The sequence below is a fragment of the Eptatretus burgeri genome, chromosome 4, assembly GCF_056783735.1.
Source record: "Eptatretus burgeri isolate ZD-2024b chromosome 4, Ebu_testis_v1, whole genome shotgun sequence".
Lineage (NCBI taxonomy): Eukaryota > Metazoa > Chordata > Myxini > Myxiniformes > Myxinidae > Eptatretus > Eptatretus burgeri.
In genome coordinates this window covers 93,041,787-93,053,644 of record NC_140964.1, presented here as the reverse complement: position 1 = coordinate 93,053,644, position 11,858 = coordinate 93,041,787, and the positions used below count along the sequence as shown (strand labels likewise).

Genomic DNA, 11,858 nt, shown 5'->3' with positions numbered 1-11,858 from the left:
CAGTCATCCTGTTGGCCTTTTCTACTCATGAGGCTCCCTCACTGAGAGACTCTGGTGAAAAGGATCAGCATCAGGAAATCAAGCCACATGTCCATTCAGCCACAGCTGACGCTCACAGACTATACAGGTAACAAATGTCATTTGAGTCCCTCTCAGCAACCGCTCGTTGGACACAAAGTCCAAGCAGCGATAGCCAAGGCTTCTCCGAATAGACCTGGTACCGAGGAAGTCAAGTCTTCGTCTCAGATCCTTTGTCAGGGTCCAAGTCTCACATCGATAAAGCAAGACTGGAAGCACCAAGGACCTGAAAACTCTGACTTTAGTTTTCCCGCACATGTACCGACAGCGCCACAACTCATGATCCAGTGAATCCATGACTCCCCAGGCACGACCCAGACGTCTGTTGACCTCTGACTCACAGCCAGCAGAGACATGAATATCACTGCTTATCTTATCCAGTCATCTTATCTTATCTTATCACTGGTCATCTTATCCAGTCGCGACCAGGTAAGCGCCCAGGGTCATTGCTCCTATATTAATTATTTCGTATGCAGCCGATATCTGCTGGTTGCATCATTGCTGGGAGTGCCGCAATGCCGCTGATGCAGTCAGTTCCTTGTTTCCAGTAAGTTGGTACTCATTTATGCTGACCTCAGAAGGATGACAAGCTGAGGAAACCTACCTGATGTTGTTTAATGGTACGATAGGGGTTCAAACTGAAGATCCTAAGATCATAAGCCAGCAAACTTAACCGTTAAGTCAACAACAGGCATATTTTCCTGTAAGAAGAACATAAAATAAAGTTTATTTTGTGAAGTTATTAAGATTCTGAAACTTACCTTTAATAATAATGATGATGATCAGCTTGATCCAATAATGTGATGACTATGTTGATGATGGCGACGGTAAAGAGGAGGTGATGTTGGGGGGGGGGGGGTGGAGGATTATTGGATTGAAGACCCCTCTTAATGAGGTCAATAAATGTGGAAAATAGTTTGCCAATCCACGATTATTGGAGCACAATGACTGTTTTATGGGTTTTTTTGATCCGCAAACCTTGCCTCAATAAATTAATCGTGATAGAGAATGCTGAAGTATATAACTCGATTGAAATAAAAGGGTGTAAAAGTCATGTCATGATAATCAATTCCAAAAGTTGACTGCCGTTGACGTAGTGTCTCTTACATTACTCCAATCAACTGTCTAAAGGCTTTGGTGTGTTCAGTTACCAAGCATATAGCGGGCGCTTGCCAAGCGAACAGTTCATCATCAACAGATTTGAAAGGAGTACTTGCTTGAGTCCTAAAGCCACTCGGCGAATGCTCTACAAGAAACATGGCAACTCAAGACACCTCTGAAAAACTGGAGGTTCTTGGAAATATGATGGCGGCGATTTGTGTTCTGGTGTTCAAATATATGATTAAATTCAAATATTGTCCGAAGAGGTTGAAAGGTGTATAAATGAAAAAATTATGGGGTTTACCGGCATTTTACGCAACGTCTATTACACCACCCTATCTAACAGGTTACATTAGTTATTCGTGCCTGTTATTTATGTTATTTTTAACACCCTTAAAAACTAAATTTGGTTTGAATGATTTTCCATTTTGTTTGACTGTCAGGCAGGCAGACAGAGTAAAAATATTATCTCACTCCTCTCTGCGCATGTAAGATTGGGATGAATTCCAAGCCAAGGTACAGTAAAACGACAGACTTGTCTTCTTATTCATGCTCCAATTCGTGTTCAAAATATGATATTAGTTTTAAATACGTTGTTCCTCGATCACAAACTGACAATTATAAATTGACTAGCATAACCCGCGCTCTGCGCGGCATGTTGGGGAGGGTGTGTTTGAGAAAGGAACTGATGCAGAGTATCAGTAGTAATTTTACTTTAATGCAGTAAGTGGAATACGATTTCACTGTTTCAGAACCATTTTATTTACATTTTTTTGTACCATGCACCTCATATGGTCTTTGAGATAATGTAAGCCGAATATCACGTTACTCGAGCGCAGAACAAAGTCGAAGATAGTGAGACACGAAACCACAAACTCGGAAATAATATATAAGATGACAGATGGATGGACAGACAGAGACAAGAACCAATTGCTTAACCCCGCTTTTCACTTCGTGTGTGCAGGGTAATAACGACACTAATGATAATAGGATAATATTAATGTTATTACAAAACTATATTAATACTAACAATATCCACTTTCCCCAAGGGGTTTCTACTCCTTGGACAAATACCCTGTTAACATGTATAAATAACTTACTGGCATATACCCGTGCTCCGCACAGAGTTGAATGGGTGGCAAAAGATGGATGAGGCATAATAGTTGATGTTATGGGAAGCTGGGGAGGGTGTCATTAGGGATGTGATGCACTATGGTTACCTGTCCTTAGTTTTCTGAAGGACCTCCCTGTAGATGACATTTTGAGTGAGTGTCTTGTTGCTGAATAGTCCTTGTGAGGAATTATTGTCCATTGTGATAATATATAGGAGTAACCTCTTGCACGTGAAAATGCAACATATAGTTGGCCATGGGAGAACACAGGGGCTGGGAGGTATATTCCGAGTTTGTCAAATGTTTGGCCCTGGGATTTGTTTATGGTCATCGAGTATGCGAGTCTGACTGGAAATTGCATCCTCTGCAGTGTGACTGGAAGGTTGGCGTCTGATGGGGCAAGTTTAACATGATATAGGCCTAGCCCTAGACTGAACAGGAGCAGTGGAGGGTGACTGAGAATCAGAATGCAAATTTCAATGAATGGCACTTTTTGGCGCACATCCGATGATCGAACACCGCTTGGACGCTTTAATTTGAAGATCACACACGCAAGACACAACACATGTAACGATGGCGGTTGATATTGACAATTAATGTAATGAAACGGCAGTTGTTTGGGTGCATCCGACAATCGAACACCTCTTTAATTTGAACAGTTAACACGCACACATTCAAAGTACAGAATCTATTGTCGGACACCGCGCTTTTGAAGAACAAAGAAAAGAAGCGAATCCGGGCAATGAAGGGATGACCTCATACCCGTTCCCTGGTTCCCCCTACCTTCAGATTATAGCCTTTGATGTTATCTGGACGTAGGCCTATTGCAATTTATTTTCGGGTGTTTTTAATATGTGCGTTGGATTTCAGACACAAATTGACAGTCTTAGAGGGCGTGTTCAGTCCGGGAAAGAGCCAATCGGGGTACATCATGTTGGCAGAGCTCTGGCGCTCATCGTTCCCCTCCTTCCACGCTGATTTTTAAAACATGGCAACCATTGCTGATGTTCTGAGCTATACTATTTATTATCAGTTGGGTTTATGTTCAGTGTTTGATGCAACGAGTACTCCCTTACTCGAGTTCATATTTTTTGGATAGATGGCAGCACTTACCGGACAGCAGTTCAGCGATGGCAACCGAACGGGAATAAATGCGGCCGTCGATGGGTTGAAAATCTTGTTGAAACCACGTTGACATCCAATTCCAGCTTAGAAATTTAGTGCATCGTCTTCGTCACATTAAGAACACCCAGTATATGGAAAATGAGCACATTCCTGCCAGCGGTTTCGGATGAGAAACATCAAATTACGCGCAGACGTTAACAGAAATAATATTTTTTTTTTAATAAATCTTTACTTTAAATACAATGTTTCTTGTGACATTTTTTTGTGTCAAATTCACCTTCTGAGGTAGTCAGCATGTGCAGAAGAGGGTTTAACATTGCAGATGCTGTTTTCACGGAGTGGCATTACCCCTCTCAGCGGTGACGTCACACGTCACCATGCAAACGAATGTAAAAATTGGAAAAATCGTCCAAAATTCCCAAACCTGTCCGTCTGGCGCAATCTCACATAGCCCATGCTGTTCATTGGACCACAGACCACCCGCATGCCGAAAGTGGCGACAATCCGTCCTGCAGTTTTGGAGGAGATACGTCAAATTACACGCAGACGTTAACAGAAATAATATATAGATAGGAGGCATTTCGTTGGGCACATCAACCAGAAGTAAAAAATATTATAAACCACAAACATGATGATTACCTTTTTAAAGTCGCAATTGCTGTTTAACACTAAACTGAAAGAAATTTGAAGGAATACTGATATACTTGAGGCATCCTAAGTTTATCGCATCCAACAAAGACTAACGGACCCGAGCCTAGATCTACGGTAATTGATGTACCCCAGAGAGAATAATAACATAACCCTTCTTGCCACTCACATCGGTAGTAGTGGGTGCACTTGTATTCAAAATAAAAACACTGAATTTCAATAAGTTGTTCCTCGATCAAAAACTGATGACAGACGAGACAGACAGACGGACATGAACCAATTGCTTGACCACGCTTTTCGCTTCGCATGCATGAAGTAATGACTTAAAAATACATATTTTTATTTTACAGGATCGAAGGCTGGTTGAGGGAGCTGCCACACACATCAAACAGACAACTACACAAGATAATACCAGACAAGAACACTCTGGGAACACCAGTAATAATCTTTTATGACGTCACTTTTCTCTACACACTCAGAGGGGCAATTAAGGAGAAATTTCTTCATATTTATGGATGCCAATCCACAGGCTTTGTAAATGTTCTATCCTGTAAATGCTGAGCATCAAGTAAAGAAGCAGCACATTCCATTTATTAAAATTTTGATAAGACTCGGCTGAGGTTGCAAGAAAAATGTGGACCTCTCAGATAGAGTGGACAGTTGAACAATTACACTGGTCCACAAAAATAGTTTTTTTTTCTTGCATGGACTTTGGAAACTGTTTTTGGCTAATTTTGGGCCGCCGAATCCAAATCTGAGCACAGATTTGCTCTATCATATCAAGTTTTTGTGCTATCTGCATGCTCCATATTCATGGATTTTTACAAAAGTTGACCATCCAGTCTGGCAATCTTGGTGGGGATAAAACAGCAAAAGCTTGATTATTCCGAGTACCCGTAGCTGTAAACAGCCCCTATGGTAAACAGCCTGCCATGAGCAAAGTGGAGTTATTGTCTGATTCTCTTAAAAGAATCAACGTATGCATCAGTAGTTTACGTCTATGACGTATTTGTGATTTGCAGCTGTGAAGACTACCTCATCTGCTGTTAAGATTAACTAATCTCACGAGTCGCGAGCATGACTGTATTACGCGATTCTCAGTGGGCGGGCACAGCTGACTCAGTGGGGTTGTTTATACCGGTACCTGGAACCTTACACTGGAAGCTAGCTATGTCTACACCTTCAAAGAGAAGAAAGTGCTGTAACGACCCAGATATCTTCTGCTATATCTGTGGATTCTTCACTTTAGCACCTCAAAGACGCAACATCACTACATTCGTCAAGAGAGTGTACCGTGCCTACTTTAAAGTACCGCTTGGAGACGAGGACAAAAACTGGGCCCCTCATAAAGTATGCACGACTTGTGTTGAAACTCTGAGATCATGGTCTCAAGGAAAGAATGCTAAGCTCAAGTTTGGTGTGCCGATGGTTTGGAGAGAACCAAAAAAACCACCGAGATGACTGCTACTTCTGCCTAATAAATGTCAAAGGATTCAATAAGAAAAACAAGCAATACATGAAATACCCTAGCATACCCTCTGCTATACGGACAGTTCCTCATTGTGACGAAATACCTGTACCTGTTTTTACCGAGCTCGCAGAGATTGATGAGTAAGCACTTACTTCATCCACATCTTTATCCGATGATGATGATGATGATGATGATGATGATGATGATGATGATGATGATGATGATGATGATGATGATGATGATGATGATGATGATGATGATGATGATGATGATGATGATGATGATGATGATGATGATGATGATGATGATGAAGAAGCAGATGCAGAGTACAAGCCATTGGATTCGTTTTTTGATCAACCTTCTCTGTATAGTCAGCCTGAATTTAATGATCTGATCCGAGATTTGAATTTGCCAAAACAATCTGCTGAGTTGTTGGCTTCCAGACTGCAAGAGAAAAACCTTCTCAAACCTGGCACAAGTGTCTCATTTTATCGCAAGAGAGGCAGAACTGAGGAAGTACTTCCACTCGCATGGTCAACTTGTATACTGCAATGAGGTTGAAGGGCTTCTTCTCGCTATGGGATTGCCTGCGTATCATTCAAGTGAGTGGAGACTCTATTGACAGTTCTAAAAGAAGTTTGAAATGTGTTTTACTTCACAATGGGAACATCTATGGATCCATCCCTATAGGACACTCAGTGACCCTGAAGGAGAAGTATGCAAACATCAAGGTTGTACTTGAACGACTGAAGTACCACGATCATGAATGGTTGATCTGTGTGGATTTGAAAATAGTGAACTTCCTTTTGAGGTAACAAGGAGGTTACACCAAATACCGTTCCTATGCAACTGGGACAGTAGGGCTAAGGAGGAGCACTGGGTGAGAAAGGAATGGCCATCAAGGAATAGTTTGATACCTGGTGACAAGAACATCATTAATGAACCACTGGTTGATTGGAAAAATATCATCCTTCCACCACTGCACATCAAACTCGGTCTGATGAAGCAGTTTGTTAAAGCTCTTGATCACACTGGAGACTGCTTTGGCTACATATGTTCAAACTTTCCGAGTCTTAGCGACGAGAAGAAAAAAGCAGGGATATTCGACGGACCTCAGATCAGAACATTACTCAAGGACCCACACTTCGTTACGATGATGACCGCTGTCTAAGCTCGAGCGTGGAATGCATTCACTAATGTGGTGCAGAATTTTCTTGGGAACAAGAAAGATGACAACTACCGAGAGATTGTGGAGGAGCTGCTCCTTAGTCTGCGAGCGCTGGGGTGCAGAATGAGCATCAAGGTGCACTACTTGCACAGTCACCTGAGCGAGTTTCCAGATAACCTTGGAGATGTAAGCGAGGAACAGGGTGAACGTTTCCATCAAGACATTAAAGTGATGGAAGAACGTTATCAAGGTCGTTGGGACTCAAATATGATGGCAGATTACTGTTGGAGTTTGATGAGGGATGTCCCAGATGCTGTACATAAGAGATTGTCCACAAAGAGGAGGTTTACTATGTTGTAATACGATTACACCTGTGCCTTTGGATACTTACGCTTTCAAGTACCGGTACTTATTTTGTTATATTCGTATAATTTTGCATTTATTGCTGCATTCTGAATGTCGTGAAAAGTCACAAAACTCAGAAAAATGCTTTGAGCTTGAGTGATGCCTTGTATTTAAGTGATGTACACCATGTGAAGGGGAACTTTTTCCACCTATATATTTAACTTAGTTTAGTGAAATTTGTAAACTTTTCATACATTAAAAATATCGAGAAAATGTGTAAAAATATGTGCAAGCAAGCATGGATTATTTGTCAATGTGTGATTAAACATTGTAATTGAAGTACAGTGGGACCCGCTGAATAGAATCACGGTTAATAGAATCACCCGTATTATAGAATCAAAATCGTTGAGACCGATTCCATTGTATCTAAAATGTACACAATTTTTCCCGTTTATTAGAATCAAAAACCCGCTTAATAGAATCAGCTGCTGGCTATCCACTTCGACAGTTCAGCGCCTACTGGCCGCACAGTTCCAACTTTTGCCACCAGGCGGCTGACGTCACGCTAAAAATAACGCTATGCCACTACAGTGATTTCGGTAGTCATTGTACAGATAGGCAGACGGCTGACAGCTGCAGTCTAAGCACTAGGCGTGTCGTCATTTCCATGATGGAGAAGAAAACGAAAGCGGACGGATCGTTCAAACATTGATAAAGCACAAATCCGGAGGGACTATGACGCTTTGCCCAGAATGAACCAACGAGAAGCTGCAGACAAGTTGGAAATTAACCAGCCGATCCTATGCAAGATTCTGAAAGATCGAGAGGCCATTCTGAAAGGTCAAGTGGATTCGTCTTCTTCTCAGAAACGCAAGCGAAGCGGCAACGCACCCGATGTCGAATCAGCAATGGTCAAGTGGATTCAAACTTCTAGAGAAAAGGAAGCACCGCTTTCTGGACCTCTGATGCGGGAGAAAGCGGCTCAGTTCGCGGAAAAGTTCAACAACAAGAAGTTCAGTGCGACAAACGGCTGGATTGACCGGTTCAAGAAAAGACATGGAATCGTCCACAAGAAACTTCACGGAGAGGTAGCTGCGGCTGACGTAGGAGGGAAACAACAATGGCTGGACCACGTGTTTCCGGATCTCATAGAAGGCTTCACGGCTGATGAGATCTGGAATGCTGACGAAACCGGGTTGTATTTTCGGACCTTACCAGACGGAACGTTCCTCTTCAAGGGAGATCAGCACTGCGGTGGGAAAAAGCCAAAGGAAAGAATCACGGTGCTTTTTTGCTGCTCGATGACTGGTGCTAAGCGCCCTCCTTTCGGTATTGGTAAAAGCAAGAATCCACGGTGTTTCAAAGGCCTCAAAACAATTCCAGTTCGCTACAGAGCCAATTCCTCCGCATGGATGACAGGTTTCCTCTTCACTGAATGGCTCGATGAGTGGAATCGCGAGCTTCGGCGTCATGACCAGAAAGCGTTGCTTCTCATCGACAACTGTCCGGCACATCCCCAATCACTTCAACTGTCGAACATTACTGTGGCATTTCTCCCGCCGAACACAACCTCTGTTCTTCAACCGTTAGATCAGGGAATTATCCGTTCATTCAAAGCTCATTACCGCCGTGCCATGCTACGAAAAGTGCTCACTGAGATTGACAACGAGGATGGAGCAATGACAGCGAGTGACTTGGCGAAAAAGATAACGATCCTCGACGCTATGCTGTTTACGGATGCAGCATGGAATGATGTGAAGACTACCAGCATAGTGAACTGCTGGCGCAAAGGAGGAATTTTCATCGGAGTGGCAAGCGAAGGCGAAAGGGTCGAGAGCAATGACGACGACGAGTTAGCCAACCCTCTTCAAATGGATCCCGACCAATGGCAGGACTTCGTCAACATGGACGCCACTCTCCAAACCACAGACGATGATGTCACAGACGAAGCCATCGTTTCGGCAGTCCAACGCGAAATGGGAATTGCTACTGACGCAGACTATGACGCCGACACTAAAGAGGAGGAAGAGGAGATCTCTGTCCCGACCATCAAGGAAATGATGTCTGCAGCTAAGACGATCAGGCTTGGTTTGCTATCACATGGGTTCAGTGACATGGCCTTCCTGCGCAAACTTGACAAGGAGGTCACCGCCATTGCCACAGACTCGTTAAAGCAGGCAACAATCAACAATTTTTTCATTACAGAGTAGGCTCATCGAGAAACCTATGTTGTTTTGCTTTGAAAAGTACATATGTACTGTACGTGTAATTGTTTTATTTTCAGTAGTAAGTTACATTGTTTTGAGCAAGTGTGTCATATAAATCAAACTAAATGCTGAGTATTTGTCTCCGTATGTGTACTCGACATTTGATCCGCTTGATACTCCACAACTCTGGTGAACTCGGATATTAGAATCACCCGCTTATTGGAATCAAATTTGTCCGGCCCAAAGTGATTCTATTAAGCGGGTCCCACTGTAGGTACCTTTCATTGTAAACATTTTTGCATCTATCGATCTTCTAATGCAACAGTGTTTTTCAACTTCGAGTGTAAAATTGCTGTTTTCTCAAAAATAATGATTTTTCATAGTTCAAAAACCTGATGTGATAGGCAAAAACTAATGACAGATTTGGATTCAGCATCCAAAAGTTAGCTAGAATCCGTTGAAAAACCACATTCAAGAGAAATCATGTTGACCAGTGTTATGCCACCTTCAACAATAAAAACTGATAAAAATCTTCCAAACCGACAAAATATTTTCAAGCAAACATACTTCTGCCACTGCTGCTGTTGCTTCCGCAGTTCCGCCACCTCCAACCGGAATTGATAGGCCGTGTCTTGGGCTCGTCTCAACTGCAACTGTATAATGATAAAAAACAAAACAAAATAAACCGGGAATCGTGGTGCAAGGAACCATGATGATGTAAAACAACAGAACTTAATGAAGCAATTACCCTCAAATCCTTGCTGGCACTGGACTCCAATTTTCGTGCAAGGTCTCGTGCCTTGCTATCGGCTTCTCGTGCCTTCTCTTCAGCTGCATGTGGAATGTCACAAGAAATAACCACAATTAGCAGGTTTTTTTTTTTTGCTTGCAGATTGAAGAACATTGTTCCACCTTCAACATCAACTCTTCTCTACTTTCAAAGCATTGACCAAATGCAAAATTCATCCCTATATATAATATGGAAGACATATTTTGCAAACACAAAGAAAAAGGATGTTGAAATAAAAATAACAAGACTGGTGGTTGGCATGTATATTATTCACATTTTAACATGTGCATGACAGAAATTAAAGGTTCAAATCACACAGACTGTGTTCATTCTTTGAACTCGCTGCCAGTTCAGTGTGCTATCCAAAGCACCAATAATTCATCATCTCAAAAGAGTGTCAAGCCAGGGTCTTTGCCGTGTCATTTTATCTTCGCGTTACAGGTACGGCAGATGAGAAAGGATTGGAAGTGTGATGACATTACCAGATAAACATTATGTTGAACTATAGACCTGTTAGTTTGACTTCAGTTGTGGGGAAGGTGTTGGAGACATTAAGGACCGGATGAGGAACCATTTAAACAAATACAAACTAATTATAGGTAGTCAGCAGGGGTTTACCAAAGGTAGTTCCTGTTTAACAAACCTTTTAGAGTTCTATGAAACAGTGTCTGATTGGGTGGATGAGGGAAAGGCAGTAGACATAGTATATCTAGACTTTAAGAAGGCATTTGATAAGGTACATCGAGGGCTTGTGGAGTGGCTGGTCAGGTAGCTAATTGGATTGCAAACTGGCTTCGTGATAGGAAGCAAAGAGTGGCTGTGAGTGGGAGGATGTCTTGCTGGGAGGATGTAAGTAGCGTGTTACCTCAGGGATCAGTACTCGGACCATTACTATTCATTATTTACATCAACGATTTGGATAATGGGGTAAAGAGTAAGCTTTCCAAATTTGTGGATGACACAAAGCTTGGAGGTAAGGTGGATAGCAGAGGAGGTGGTGATCAGATACAGGAAAGCATTAATACTTATTTAGATTGAGGAAAAGATTGGCAGGTGGAATTTAACCTGAGCAAGTGTAAGGTGTTGGGGTTGGGAAAGAACAATGAAAATAGAGATTACAGGATGCAAGGGGTAATTTTGGAGCGTGTCACACAGGAGAAGGATCTGGGGGTGGTTATAGATATGTGAGGTAAGCAGGCAGCACAGTGCCAGTCAGCTATAGGTAAAGCAAATCGGGTTTTAGGTTATATTCTGAGGGGGATCAATTATAAATCAAAAGAGGTGGTGTTAACATTGTATAGGAATTTAGTGAGGGCCTCATCAAGAATATTGTGTACAGTTTTGGTCACCACAGTTCCTGAAGGACATAGATGCCACAGACAGGGTTAAGCGTAGGGCTACTAGATTGATTCCAGGCCTAGCAAGACTCAGCTATGAGAAGCGGTTGAAGGAGACAGGGCTTTATTCACCAGAAAGGAGGCGGTTACGAGGAAATATGACAGAAATGTTTAAGATCATGAAAGGTATAGATAACATAAGTGCAGATGAATTATTCAACAGAATAGACAGTGATATAACCAGGGGCCATAGCCTGAGAGTAAAGAAGAGGAGTTAAGACGGTAGTAAGGCAGGGGTCGTTTAATCGGAGAGTAGTCAATGCATGGAATGGTCTCCCTGAAAAGGTAGTGGTAGCAGAAAAAGTAGACAAGTTTAAATTAGAATTAGATAGGTACCTGGAAGTTATGGTGATAGAGGGGTATGGGGATGTTGATAAGACTTTTCGGTAGTTTGAGTATTGATGGGTGATTGTGTA

The 11,858-nt window shown here is 42.2% G+C and overlaps 1 protein-coding gene across 4 annotated transcripts in view; it reads right to left on the bottom strand.

Moving 5' to 3' along the window:
* The window catches only part of MORC2 (MORC family CW-type zinc finger 2), a 143,163-nt gene that overhangs the window by 41,929 nt on the left and 89,376 nt on the right, over positions 1-11,858 (bottom strand). For all 4 annotated transcript variants that reach the window (XM_085879346.1, XM_085879347.1, XM_085879348.1 and 1 more), the window contains 2 exons: positions 10,004-10,086; positions 9,823-9,908 (listed from right to left, as the gene is read on the bottom strand). In XM_085879346.1, coding sequence (XP_085735472.1) covers positions 9,823-9,908; positions 10,004-10,086 — 169 coding nt within the window. The remainder of the gene's footprint in view (positions 1-9,822; positions 9,909-10,003; positions 10,087-11,858) is intronic.